The sequence below is a fragment of the Syngnathus typhle genome, linkage group LG10, assembly GCF_033458585.1.
Source record: "Syngnathus typhle isolate RoL2023-S1 ecotype Sweden linkage group LG10, RoL_Styp_1.0, whole genome shotgun sequence".
Taxonomy (NCBI): domain Eukaryota; kingdom Metazoa; phylum Chordata; class Actinopteri; order Syngnathiformes; family Syngnathidae; genus Syngnathus; species Syngnathus typhle.
This window is the reverse complement of record NC_083747.1, coordinates 7744030-7756665: the sequence shown is the minus strand read 5'-3', so window position 1 is coordinate 7756665 and position 12636 is coordinate 7744030. Positions and strand designations below refer to the sequence as shown.

Here is a 12636-nt window from a genome sequence, read left to right as displayed (position 1 = left end):
ATGTGCCTACTTCATGCCCATGTTAGGAGCCTCTGTGGACGAGAGTATGTGTGTATGCGCTTCGCATTACCAGCATGAATGTATTGGTTAATGAGTTGTGTGTGTGTCTGTGTGTGTGTGAGTGTACACATGGTACGTGCGTGCATGCGTTTAAGCCTGGGTGGTAGATTTTTCTACACAGTTAGGGGACAAGGAACTGTGACTGGGGTGAGCCTCCCTACTGGGTGAGAAAAAGAGGGGAGAGATTAATGAGCGATGAAGATGATGATGACTAAAAGGGGTGCTGAGATTCTTCCAAAGGACTCCTTTCATGATTAATAATGAACATGTTTATCTCATTCTGCCAGATCTGTCCATCAAAACAAGTTTTTCTTTGTTAGTTTGGAGATTATTGAGATGGATTTTTAAGGCTGGTATGGAAGATTTGGGTGTATGATCCAAAAAGGAACTGGTGCGCAGTGAACGGATCATGTCACAGTTCAATTTATGTTTACATAATTAAAAACGAAACAAAATTAATTTAATTGTTGAACAAAAAAAGAAATTAGTATTGTGTGCGAATCTGTAACGGGATATCAAAATGTATGGTGGATGTAAAGTTGATCACTGCTTTTGTTCTTCGGAGCGTGAACACATTGCTATCATCTCCAGGAAGGATGAATTCCGATGTTATTGAAGACATTTTGCAGAAGGACTTAAGACCATTTGTTTGTCGATTGAAGGATGGTGTAACAATGTCTCAAAAAAGCTTAGGAGTGGGCCACCTAGACATCAACCCAATTGAAATGCTTTTGCGTATCCTCAAGAGAACGATTTAGACATCAGAAGAATATTGCTCATCTGAAACGCTTTTCTTAAGCCTTTTTGCAATCTTATCAAAGCTGATTTTAGTGCCATCTCAACACCAATATTAGGTGTGAAGGGTAGCTCGGTTGAACTAACTACCAATTCAAAGCGTGTTCAATGACAACGATTTCATCTCTGTTGAAAAGTATTCCCAGCTGACTGCATGTCCTGCGAACGGAACGATACAAAATATAACATATTGCTGAAAAATGTGCCGGATGGTTAGCTCAGCTAAAGGCTAACAAATCTCATATAGTGTCATGTTTCCAAGCCAATATTTGCTTCATAGATAATAAAATGGAATTACTTTTGGTTCTATGAATAGATGACAGCCATGATAATTATTCAAATTTGTCCAATCCTTGTTGTTAATTGTGCTTGTCTATACATTTCAGTTCCTGCAAAGGAAATAGAGCAGCCAAATATAGGTAGCGTCTTGGTTCTTCGCCGTTATGGAGTGACTGGATGACTTCCCTGTTGTCCTTTGTCGGCTATAACTACTGTAAAGAGAAGCTGGAGGGAGGCCGGGTCCCTGCCAGGGATCCTCGCTGGCCTGGTACAAGCTGTCAGATTCCCGTTTGTGCCGCAGAGCCGTAGGATGCAAAGAGGCAGGCAGTAGGGAATGCTGGCTCGGCCGAGACTAGCTGTCAGGGGCAATGTTGTTTATAAACTGTATGCTGCGCGAGCCATCCTGGAAGCTGACAAAGCTATGTGGTATGGCATGTGTTTGAGATCCAGGCATTTCACTAAGGGGTCCAAAGGAAGCGGCTGTGTTAGTGTAGCTTGCTCATTCCTTCTAACCTGAATTTTTCAAAATTCTGCCAGGGTGGTAGCGGGTTAGTTGTGCTGCAACATGTTCCCGCTAACATCCATCTGTCATTTCAAGCACCGAGCCCAGCATCTCTCACCTAATGCAATGTTTTTATGATATGCCTCAATATGGACGTTATAGCACTTAGTGTGATATGACCAGACCTGCAGAGAAGAGGATTTCTTGGAATGTTTGGATCTGTTCAACTTGTTCATAATGAGCATCCATCTGTTCTGAACCTGCTGCCATCACTGGCTGTAGTTTATGTTATGACATTTGTAGATTGATGTAAGAGAGATTACATTAACACGCAGAGAGAATCTTTGTTAGGATAAAAATAATTTGACTTGGAAAAGAGAACAGCAGTCAAACAAAACCGAATTCTGCTTGAGGCTACATTTCCACTATGTTCCCAATGGCCACGGCAGGCCAACGTAGACAAAATGAAAGACAGGACAACAGATGAGATTGGCCCAATGCCATGAATGCCCTGTGAAATTTTTTAACGGTCCAAATCTGAAAATGATTTGCCAGTGTTGCCATGCTGCTGATAGTCAAAGGACATTAAGGCACCCAAAGTTGACATCATAACTTGTGGCACTGGAAACTGTTTTTAACTTGTTTTGTTATAAACCCATCCTGTAAAATCCATCCATCATCTGAACCGCTTTTCCTCACAAGGGTAAGTTGGAACCTATTCCAGTTGACTTCGAGCAGTACGCGAGGGATACCTTGAACTGGGTGTCAGCCAATTGCAGGGATCACATAGACCACGCGTGTCTAACTCAAGGCCCGGGGGCCAGATACGGCCCACCACATCATTTTGTGTGGCCCGCGCAGACAGATTGTGCATCAAATTCGTGTGTCCTTACTAGAATTACAAATTGTCTTCACTTTTAATATCTTTTTTTTAAATATTTGACCAGTTTTTACTCGTCTGATTTGAAAACGAGTTATTTGTCAGTTTGTTTTGTAGCTTTTACTGTATATAATATGAGGTGCTCATACATTTATTTGGGTTGACAGTCATAATGGCCCTCCGAAAGAAGCTATGACTACTATGCGGCCCGCGAAAAAAACAAGTTTGACACCCCTGACACAGATCAACAACCATTCACATTTGGAGCGCTCAATCAGCATGTTTTTCTAATGTGGGAGGCTTAACAATTTCATGGTTATTTTTGTGTGATTTCATACCAACAAATTGGCCATGCAATATTTATTCTGCTAATACAGCCAACTAACAATGCAAACTTTTCTTGTTTGTACTGGAACAGTTTCCTCTGGTGGCTGTGCTTGCTGTAACATGATGCTACCACGATGCTTCACCATGATTAAGGTCCTAGCCTAGTCCTATAATTTTTTCAGGAAGTATACGTACATGCTTTTGTGAGACTTTTTATGTTTTGATTGGTCTTTTTATTTTTGATGTTAAAGGCATTTTGATATCGTGTAGAAAAATAGTACATGTGAATCCCTTGAGCTACTTTATTGTTGTTATAAGCCTCTTGGCAGTTTTGACTGAAACTCGTTTTATGGTAATTGCACCTTCGACTTGGTGCTGACCTTGTTCACAATAAATTGTGGTGTAGCAATGCTTTGGAAATTGTTTCCCAACTCTCTTCTTTAAGATTCAAGAGTTTTTATTCGCCATGTTTGAGCGTGCCAAAGAAGGAATTTGACTTCGATAAATCACACCCACTGTTCAACATTTAAAGAAACATTGACATATTTTGTGGTGTTTACAGACTGAAATCTTGTTTTAAAACACACCTATAGCCTCTGGTTTTGAACCTTGGACGATTATTTGTCCTTGTGTATTTTTATTGTTTCACTTGTATTGTCTCATGTGGCTATTTTCTGGTGTTTTATGTCATTTGTTATTGCACTCTATAGCCTTAAAGTCAACAGTGTTTGGAATCGATAGTCTTAAGACAACTTGTCATCAAATGATTTTTCATCAAATGCAAAATGAACTTTGCGGTTTCCATTTTTTTTTTTCTTTAATACTTAAGATTTGTCATTGCTCATTCACTAAGTAATCACCAGTATAGCGTTCGGATTTGAGGCTACACGGCTAGAAATGATTCAATCTTGTAAATGCCACAATTAAGTTTGCCAGGGCACAGGATGAATGGTGGTCATGAGACTTCACGCTAATGTGATTTCTCTGAAGTTGCTATCCAACAGATATGTCATTATATTGGTATTTTGTCTTTTAATGTGATTCAGGGTGTGAAGTTGTGTACAGTGCTTGCTGTGTTTACCGTCTGCTGCGGTGAATGACCTAATGCTTTGTCATGTTTGCCTTACCGAGTCTCTGATTTTCTTTCTTTGAATCTCCTCTATTGAACTTAATGAACGGTGAGTCATTAAGTCACTGCAATGTGACAGGAAATTGTATTAGGTCATCTAAAGTTTTTTTTTGTACTGTATAGCAGGGTCTTTATTAATTAATGGTGGTTTGTTCACTGACTACCTACATTTAACCTTGTGCAACCAATCATTTTTTACGTGATGCCTTCACTAGAAACATCCCCAAATAGCATGTTTGTAACAAAGTTTTCCTGTATAAATTTCAAATTTGTGAATGTGTCTTTCAAGGCAAAAGGCTATGAAGTCCAACATGATTGCATACTACAATCTCATTAGTTTTGACATACACGGTTTTGTTAAAAAAAAAAAAAAAGTGCGCTTGTCTGAGCACACGTGCATGTGCACTTGTAACTCTTGGGACGGAGTCTTAACAGCAGGAGGCTATAACCTACGCTGTCCACACTCTGTGATCACCACTGTTTATAGCTGCATAAAACTCAGTCTCGCGCACGCACGCACACACAAACACACACACACAGCACAGCAGACATCCTTGTTCTCTCTGTTTGTATCTCTTTTACCCTCACTTTTAAACACGCTCACACATTTATAGCCGCTGTCTGTCTCAGAAGCTGTGTAATTATTGCCGTCTGGTCTGGGGCTCTTATCAGTATTGTGACAGAAATGGCCGACAAATACACACACTGACACTTCATGATATACACATTTGCTGTCTCTGCCACCCTTTGTCCTTTTTTTTTTTTTTTTTTTCTTGTCCTCATTATTTGTTGACTTTTCCAGTCTTGACCATGTTCTGTGTTTCCTATGAGGCAGTTAGGGTGAGGTGGTGAGTCAGAGCTCAACCTGCCAAGCCATGTGCCAATTCAGGAGATTGGCATTGAAGCCAGACATGAGCTCATCGGCCCAGCTGGGCAGACAGCCCATTACAATGCTCAGCAGGGCTCTACCACAGGGGTGCAAAGAGCTCCATACATGCTGATGCTCCACTCTCTCTCTCTGCGTTCGTTCCTCCCTTCCTTCCTATTTGTCATCGTGTCTTCTTTTCTCCTCTACCTCTGACTTTGTCTCTTTCTTGAGTTTTTCCATGTCCTTTAAACTCAAACCGATACATGCTGCCACGCCTGCCAATCTCTTTTTTCATTCTCCTGCACGACTTCAGAAGAAGCTGAGGTGTCATTGCAGTGGTGCCTGCGGCAAAATGAGAATGGGGGGGATGTTTTGTCCAATGAAAAGGTGGATGCAAGGCGTGTTTCTCTCGACTTGTTCTTGAGACCCACATATGTGCATCCTTTGGGGAATAAAACAAAATCATTAGTCTAGGCTAGGCTGGTATGCACGTGTGTGTGCTTGTCTGTGTGTACGCGTGTGCGCCCATGCGTGCATGTGTGTTTGGGTGTATCAAACACACCTGTAGAGACAGGATATGATAGCACTGTAGCCAGACAAGGGCAAGACACAGCAAATATGATGTGGCATGCCAGATGTTTTTATTGAACGTGACTCCCTGGTCTGCAATCGAACTGTCTGGAGAGGCTTGTATTTTCCTCAGCCCTCTGCTGAAGACGTTGAGCTAACAGTTCAAGGTTCAACATTTTGTTTGGCTCTGCTCATTCTGGTCTCTGCAGCTGTACAGCTTTGTCAGCCAGGAGATGGATGGAGGTTAATTCATGAATATCATAAGGAGAGGTGACTCTGCATTTAGGACAATGGCGAAAAGACCCATCATTTTATCTCTCTTGCTAATATGTATTTTGCATTTAATGATTGCGCCTGGGCATTGCAAATCCACTTGCCATTAGATAGTATTGTGATAGCCAACATTGGTGATTGTGCAAGTGATTTTGATCCGCTTCTGTGCCAATTATTGGTTTAAGTACCACCTCGAAGGACTATTTAGGTCTTTGATAACCTACTGCTGATGAAGCTTTCCAATGCATCAAAACATGTAGACATACAGTACTCTAAACGTGTGTAGACAATATTTGTTTAAATCTTTTTTATCAGAATTTTGATAATTACACTTATCTGTTGTTGAAGTCCCTGTATTTAAAATTTATATTAATTTGCCAGGGTAAACAAATCATATTTGTCTCTGCATTGGGCCGCATTTTTTACAGTATTTCATCCAATCCCAAGATTTCGCATAACAAATGTTAATTGTATTACGACTGTATTTTGTACATGTAGTTTTAATGTTTTGGCAGACTTCACCACAATACAGGTTTCCTATTTATGTTTGGCAGCATTTAAGATTAATCAAGTTTAACTTGTTTAATTTGTCCTTGCTCCATTTATTAAGGCACTTTGCTCTTTGTGTAGGAACAAAGCGGATAAAATGTTAGAAACACAATGAAATGTGTTTTTATTCTCTGTTTGACACTGTATTGACATTACATTGAGGTTAATTCACATTTAAAGAATAATGTAAATTAAACTTGAAGTACAATTGCACATACTGGTAATTTTTTGCACATCCCAACAAAAATGGTCAACTTCAAATGGATACAGTACTGTAAAAAAATCCTCATAATCCTTATTCTTTTGAATTATGACTGATTTCATTTAGAGGTTGTTTGTCTGACTTTCAGTTTCTGCTCATTTGCCATTTGAACAGCTTAATGATATTTTTTTTCAAACACTGAAGCATGTTGAAACAAAAATCTAGCATGTATAAACATCTATTCAATGCCAGTGAACAACCATAAAAAAATTGTGCAAGTAGTAAGATTTGTTAAATTGCATATTTTAATGTGCACCTCTTTTTTTGACATAATGTGGCAATAGGTGGAAAAATATAAACAAGAATACAAAAACAACAGAAACTCGTTTTTTAGTCAGTTGGCAATTCTGGGAGAATTAATTCACCGTTTTCAATCACAAGATGGCGCTGTAAATTGGTGTCAACCACTACACACCACTTGGGCTCAAACCCAGACCCCCTCAACCCTTGCTATTGTTCTTTGAAAATTCTGTATGCATGTGTGCACGTAAGCGTGTGTGTGTGTGTGTACGTCCGAAGATGCAGTCATGGAGGAGGGTAGAGGAACCAATAGACGATGATGCATTTGGTATTCAGGAGGGCCTTGTATTTATCTGTCTGCTGGCTGTCTGGTCTGGTCTGGCCTGTTAGTGGTGTCACACTGCATGCTCCCTGGGGGACTAAATTGACGCTCCAGACAGACTGTGCGTAGCTGAGTGTGCGTGTATTGTTTCGTGGTGTTGGGGTATTTGTGCGTAGTCAATTTGAGAGAGAATGCCTGCAATATGCACATGAAGAGTTATACACTGTATAGATAAATATTTAATGATCATGGTTAGTGTTGCAACACTTATTTAAAGTGTATTTATTTTGCTAGCTGGAGGTCCATTGCATTTTACTGCTGTGTAAAAATAGCAATCCAACAGAGGGAAGACAGTTTTTGAAATGTTTATCATTTGTACTATTGCGATAAGACCGTTATTGTCTCTCACAGGAATAAAAAAAACATCTACTATGTCCTTCTGTCTGTTAGGCTTTATTTCTTGATCCCCTTCTGTGCCTATGATTTGTTTAAGTACCACCTCTAAGGACTATTTATGTCTTTGATAACCTACTGGTCGAAAGTGGCCTTCAGAGTCCGTAAGATTTAAATAACCCAGTTTGTTTTTAAGACTGCTGATGGTACTGTATTTGTACAGTCTGTGCGCTTAGATGCAGCGGGCCTCATTCAGAGGGGATATGGTGGGGGTAAAGGGTACATTGGGGGTCACGCCTCTCCGTAGCACATGTGGCCCTGAACCACAAGCCTGGTGCGGGGGTCAACTCAAGGTTAGCTTCTTCAAAGGCCTACTTCATTGGTTGAGGCCAGCCAAAACAAGGGAGTGAAACTTGAAGCACTCTTCCCTCCCCCCCAAAACACACCAGGCTAGCCAGCCCTCTTCTTCCTGCTCCCCTCTGGTCTGCTCGCCCAGAGCCATTGTCAACCACCAGCCGCACGTCTGTTTCTCTTCTGACTCAAGTCAACGCTTTCAACCACCACCTCCCCCCTTTCCCCTGGCTAGTCAGACACACACATGCTTGCACATGCATTACTCACTGTCCTGGCCTTTCTCCATTGTCATCTACATGTTGCTGCTTACAACTTTATTTCTTATACTGCATGCACATAACATGCACATGTAAAAAAATCTTAAAAGGTCAGATTTTTGCCATATCTTACCTTAAATGTAAATATATGTATGATATTTTTCAAGGCGTCAGTATTTACAGGTGAAATTGAGACTGTATACTGAAAACAAGAGATTACTGCAATCATCTCAATACTTTCTAGTTTGATAAAATGATCAATGGAAAACTGTGCACGATCGTTGTTTGCGTGTCGTGTAATGCACTTTACTTTCGTGTACTTGGCAGTTTTTCTAAGAGATTTGTCTCGTGTCCAAGAAGGCAACAGTGCGGTCCTCCTCATGAGTATTATGATTGGTCAGCGTAGCTGTCAGTTAGTGTGGGCGGGGTTAAACCCACCCGGCTCTGTCCTGGTCTAGTTGGAAGACAGCTGCTCGCGGCGGCGGCGGAGGAACTGCAAGAACTGCACAATGCAAAAGCTGCAAGAAATGGCTTAACCTCAAATTGGCAAACAATTCACTTTCCGACTCCATCCCGAGAGAAAATGGCGTGAGAAACACCCTGGAAAATACGGGCAAAACTGACGCGAGTCAGCCGAAGCGGCGGACTCTGCTGCCGCTGCCTGGAAGTTTTTCGTTGTTTTCCCGTCGGGGCTCCCCGACGGTGGCGGCGGCGGCGGCGGCTCTCTCCCCGGAGCGGTGTCCCGGTCCACCGAGCCCCATGCAAAACCTAACAGCTCCTGGCGGCTCCGGCAATTCCAATGTCACTTGCTCCTGTAACTGTACCGCTTCCCAGCCACAGGGAATGGAGATATGTGAGTATCATACTTGCCGTTTTTTTCCCCCCCATGACCTTAAATCCGGCCCTGCAGAGACCATTGGAGTGCCTAATCCGTTTTATGTACACTTTCAAGTGCGGTGCAGTTTGAGACGAGACGAAGAAACCGGTTCGTTTATTATTACTCTCTAACAATTTGTCTTCTCAGAAAAAAAATTGCTACTTCAATTTCCCGTGCGTCAGCGCAATACAGTAGAAACTTTCAAGCTTTGTGACAATTGATATTTATAATGGCTTTTGATGCGGCTTTCAAGTTTTATGAAGTCAGAAAAAGGGTGAGGGTATTTTTAGCCTATTTAATATAGCAGGCACTTGCAAGCAGAGAGGTCTCCAGTCACAATAGCCTATTAAATGATTAATGCCTTAGTTGACGTTTTGCACACATTACTGATGAGATATGTTTTAAGGCATGCAACGTGACTACTGTTTTGTCTTACGGCGGGTTGTTTCTATGAATTACACTCTGTTTAGCTGACATCGGTGCACATAGTATAAGGGATCCCTACACAGGGTTAAATAGTTGGCAGTCAGCACTAACAGGAAACGCTGCAATGGTATGATATGTCTGTCTGCTGTCTGAGTAGCCCACGGAGAAACTGTCATTATCAGCCCTGCTTCAATGCTGCCTGTTAGATCCACTGCAGATGCTCCTTTATTTACGGCTGAGACAGAACAGACCAGATAGGACAGTCAGTCAGTCACACAATGTAGTCAAAGACAAACACACAAGAGGTAAGTTCCCAACCAGGCAGATAGATGAGAACCATTACAAAAAGATGACCAACATGTACAGAAAAGCTCCAGACGGACGGGCAGACATCCAGTCGTGTGTTATTTCCACTAGGGCAAAGGCCAAGCTCGGGCAACGTGTGGCAAATGCAGGATATTCGATTTTGATTTGGCAGCAGAGTGTGGCTGCAGTGACGCCACACTGTAACCAAGAAGTGTGTGTTTGTCTGGCACACTGACTCATGGCTCACCTGGCATTGACCGGCCATGTCGCGTCATCCAGTTTATTGCTTGTCCCGTGGGAGTAGTCAGGGATGCAGGTAAAAACAAAGGGCGAGTCCAATTCGATCAGTTTCATTTACTCAAACTTTTTAATGTGTTGCTTGGATCTTTTGATTTATGACAGCAGTCTGACAAATGTTTGTTTTTTTCATAAATCTATTTAGTTTAAATAACTCTTCTTTGATATTTTCATTGCATTTTCTTGATCATATTAACACATTACTATTGAGAATTTCCATTGAGTCATTGATGTTTAAAAAAGAATTGTCTGCAGCCTTGGGTTTGCAAGGCTGAATAATGTAGCTCATGCTCTGCTGAATTCTTTAGTGGAGACAAGCTATTCCTTTTTTTTTTTCTTTTTTTTCCTGAACTGAGTATGTATATACGTATGTATAGCAATTTCACATCACTAAAATTGCAGTGGTTTTGAAATATCACAATATTGCTGAAAGAAATGCTACATTTGTTAAACACTCGACACATCCATTTTAAATGGCTCACGTTATCCTTTTTACTTGAGAGTTTGCAAAGATGGCTGTGCTAACCCTAAACCGGAAAAGGGTAAGCCGCAAAAGCCCCAGAGCACATGATGTCATGGCGTTTTATGCAAAGAGGCCATTAAATCGCATGTAAAAAATACATCCTTGTTTTTATAGCAAGGAAGTTATTAGTTGAATTTTGGATTCGGTCTTGATTTTATACTACATGACACTAAAGACAACTTCCAAGACACTTTAGACAAATTCTGAAAATAAAAAAGACAAAGTAGTACTACTATCAGTCTGTCACTTAACCAGCCCTGTCAGTTACAAGAATTATTTGGTCATACTGGCCAGGAAAGAGAAACAAAAAAACAAATGTGAAATGAAAACTTTTATATTTTACATTTACAAAAAAAAAAAAAGTTTGGAGATGACAGAAGACTGAATCAACCTTAGTAATATATCTACAAGTATTTCGTCATGCATTCTGTGAGTGTTCGTGTTAGTCACAGCGATGTATATTCTCTTTGAGGAAGAAGGTCACTGTGTTGCTGTGCCTGAATGTGCCTCTGTGTTTGTAACCCTCTGCAGTCAGGGCCAGCCAGCTTAAATGGTCTGATCACTTCTCCTGCGTGTAAATAGTGTTTGTGTGTAGGTGGCTGCAAGGTCATCGTTCAAGTGCCCCGGGCCAGCACACGCAAATGACGACTTGTTGACGCTCACTGAAAAACGTACAAAGGATAAATGCGCTCACGTTTACACTTGGACAGACGTTCAATTACACACACGCATGGAGGAACTGTAGTTGCAGTCAATATTTACTCTTCTGTCTACAGCCAGGCAAGTTCACCATAATTTGTTTTTTTTTCCCCTCAATCCTTGAATTGCTTGCTCATGTGCTGCAGATTTTAAATCGGGCTATTGTTTTTAGTCTGATGAATATATTTGGGCTTTACAGATCAACTTAGATGTAGACTTAGATCAATAGATATATACTCTATATTCCTTTGAGAGCTCCTAATTTTACATTGCAGAATGGAACCTGATTCAGTCTGACACCTACAGTAAGATGAGTAGAAGATTCGTCATGGCGAATAGTATTATGAAGCACGATGAAGTTGACCTGAAGGGTTTGGATTTGTGGTGCTGTTTACATTGGCGCCGTACAGACATTCAGATCTAAGATGTACTGCCAACAAGCACCACCTGAGCAATTGTGACTGAGATTGATAGAATCTACAGTACAAAGAAAACTCCAGTCTAGTCTTATTAATAATGCCTTTATGTATCCCAAAATGAAGTTTTGATGCTGATTTAAAAAAAAAAAAAAAACGTTTTTTTCTACCACATCAGGTTTTTGAGATATTTTCATTTAATCTTTTTAAGTTTGACCTGTAAAAGCTTGGGTTCGAAATTAGGTGAATCTGCGGGTGCCGAGCCAGAGTTCACTGTTTCCTCAATCGTTAATGGCTATTGATTTGAAAGCGCATTTGGGAGCGGCAACGCTGCTTCAACAAGGTGGTTTATGTGTTCTATTAGTTTTTAACCAAAGTTAAAAAAATAAAATAAAAATAGCTACTTGTTGCTGGAATTCGCTTTTGGACTTGACATGGCCAAGTTTCCAGTTTTCCTTCAAGACATCTCCCAAGTCATCACAAAATCAACACCAACCACTGATCTTTTGATTACAGTAAGTTCTGTTATATAACTCTATATCATCATTATACAGTTTATTTTATAGCTACATGAAAATAAGTAATTGAAACTATCTACTCAGTTTCTATTAAGCTTTTCTTGCTGACCAGCCTATTACAACCTGACTATTTTGTATAAACCTCAGCATCACTGTGTCCTGCAGCACACGGTAAAAGAAAAGATCATCGGTGTCTGCTCTCTCGCCTCCCCGCTAGACATTTATCCAACCTGACCACTCGGATCGCAGGTGACCCCACTCACCCATCCCATGGCCTCTTCTGACTGCTGCCATCAGGAAGGAAAGGTCAAAACTAGCAGACTCAAACAGAGGTTCTTATAGCAGGCGGTCGGGATCGACCATATTGATTGTAGTTTTTATAATCTAATGAATGTACATGTTTTAGACAAACTACTTTATTTTATTAACAGTTTAGTTAATTTATTACAGCACTGCAGGTCTGTTATTTCAGGGTTGTTGTATGTCATGTGTGTGTAACACATCTGACAATAAA

At 40.7% G+C, this 12636-nt stretch overlaps 1 protein-coding gene across 3 annotated transcripts in view; it reads left to right on the top strand.

Moving 5' to 3' along the window:
• The window catches only part of LOC133161371 (low-density lipoprotein receptor class A domain-containing protein 4-like), a 95804-nt gene that overhangs the window by 63059 nt on the left and 20109 nt on the right, over nucleotides 1-12636 (top strand). The window contains exon 1 of one of the 3 annotated variants that reach the window (XM_061289818.1): nucleotides 8489-8913. The exons of the other annotated variants lie outside the window; for them this stretch is intronic. Coding sequence (XP_061145802.1) covers nucleotides 8820-8913 — 94 coding nt within the window. The 5' untranslated portion in view covers nucleotides 8489-8819. Of the gene's footprint in view, nucleotides 1-8488; nucleotides 8914-12636 lie in introns of those variants that run through there. 3 annotated transcript variants of the gene reach the window in all.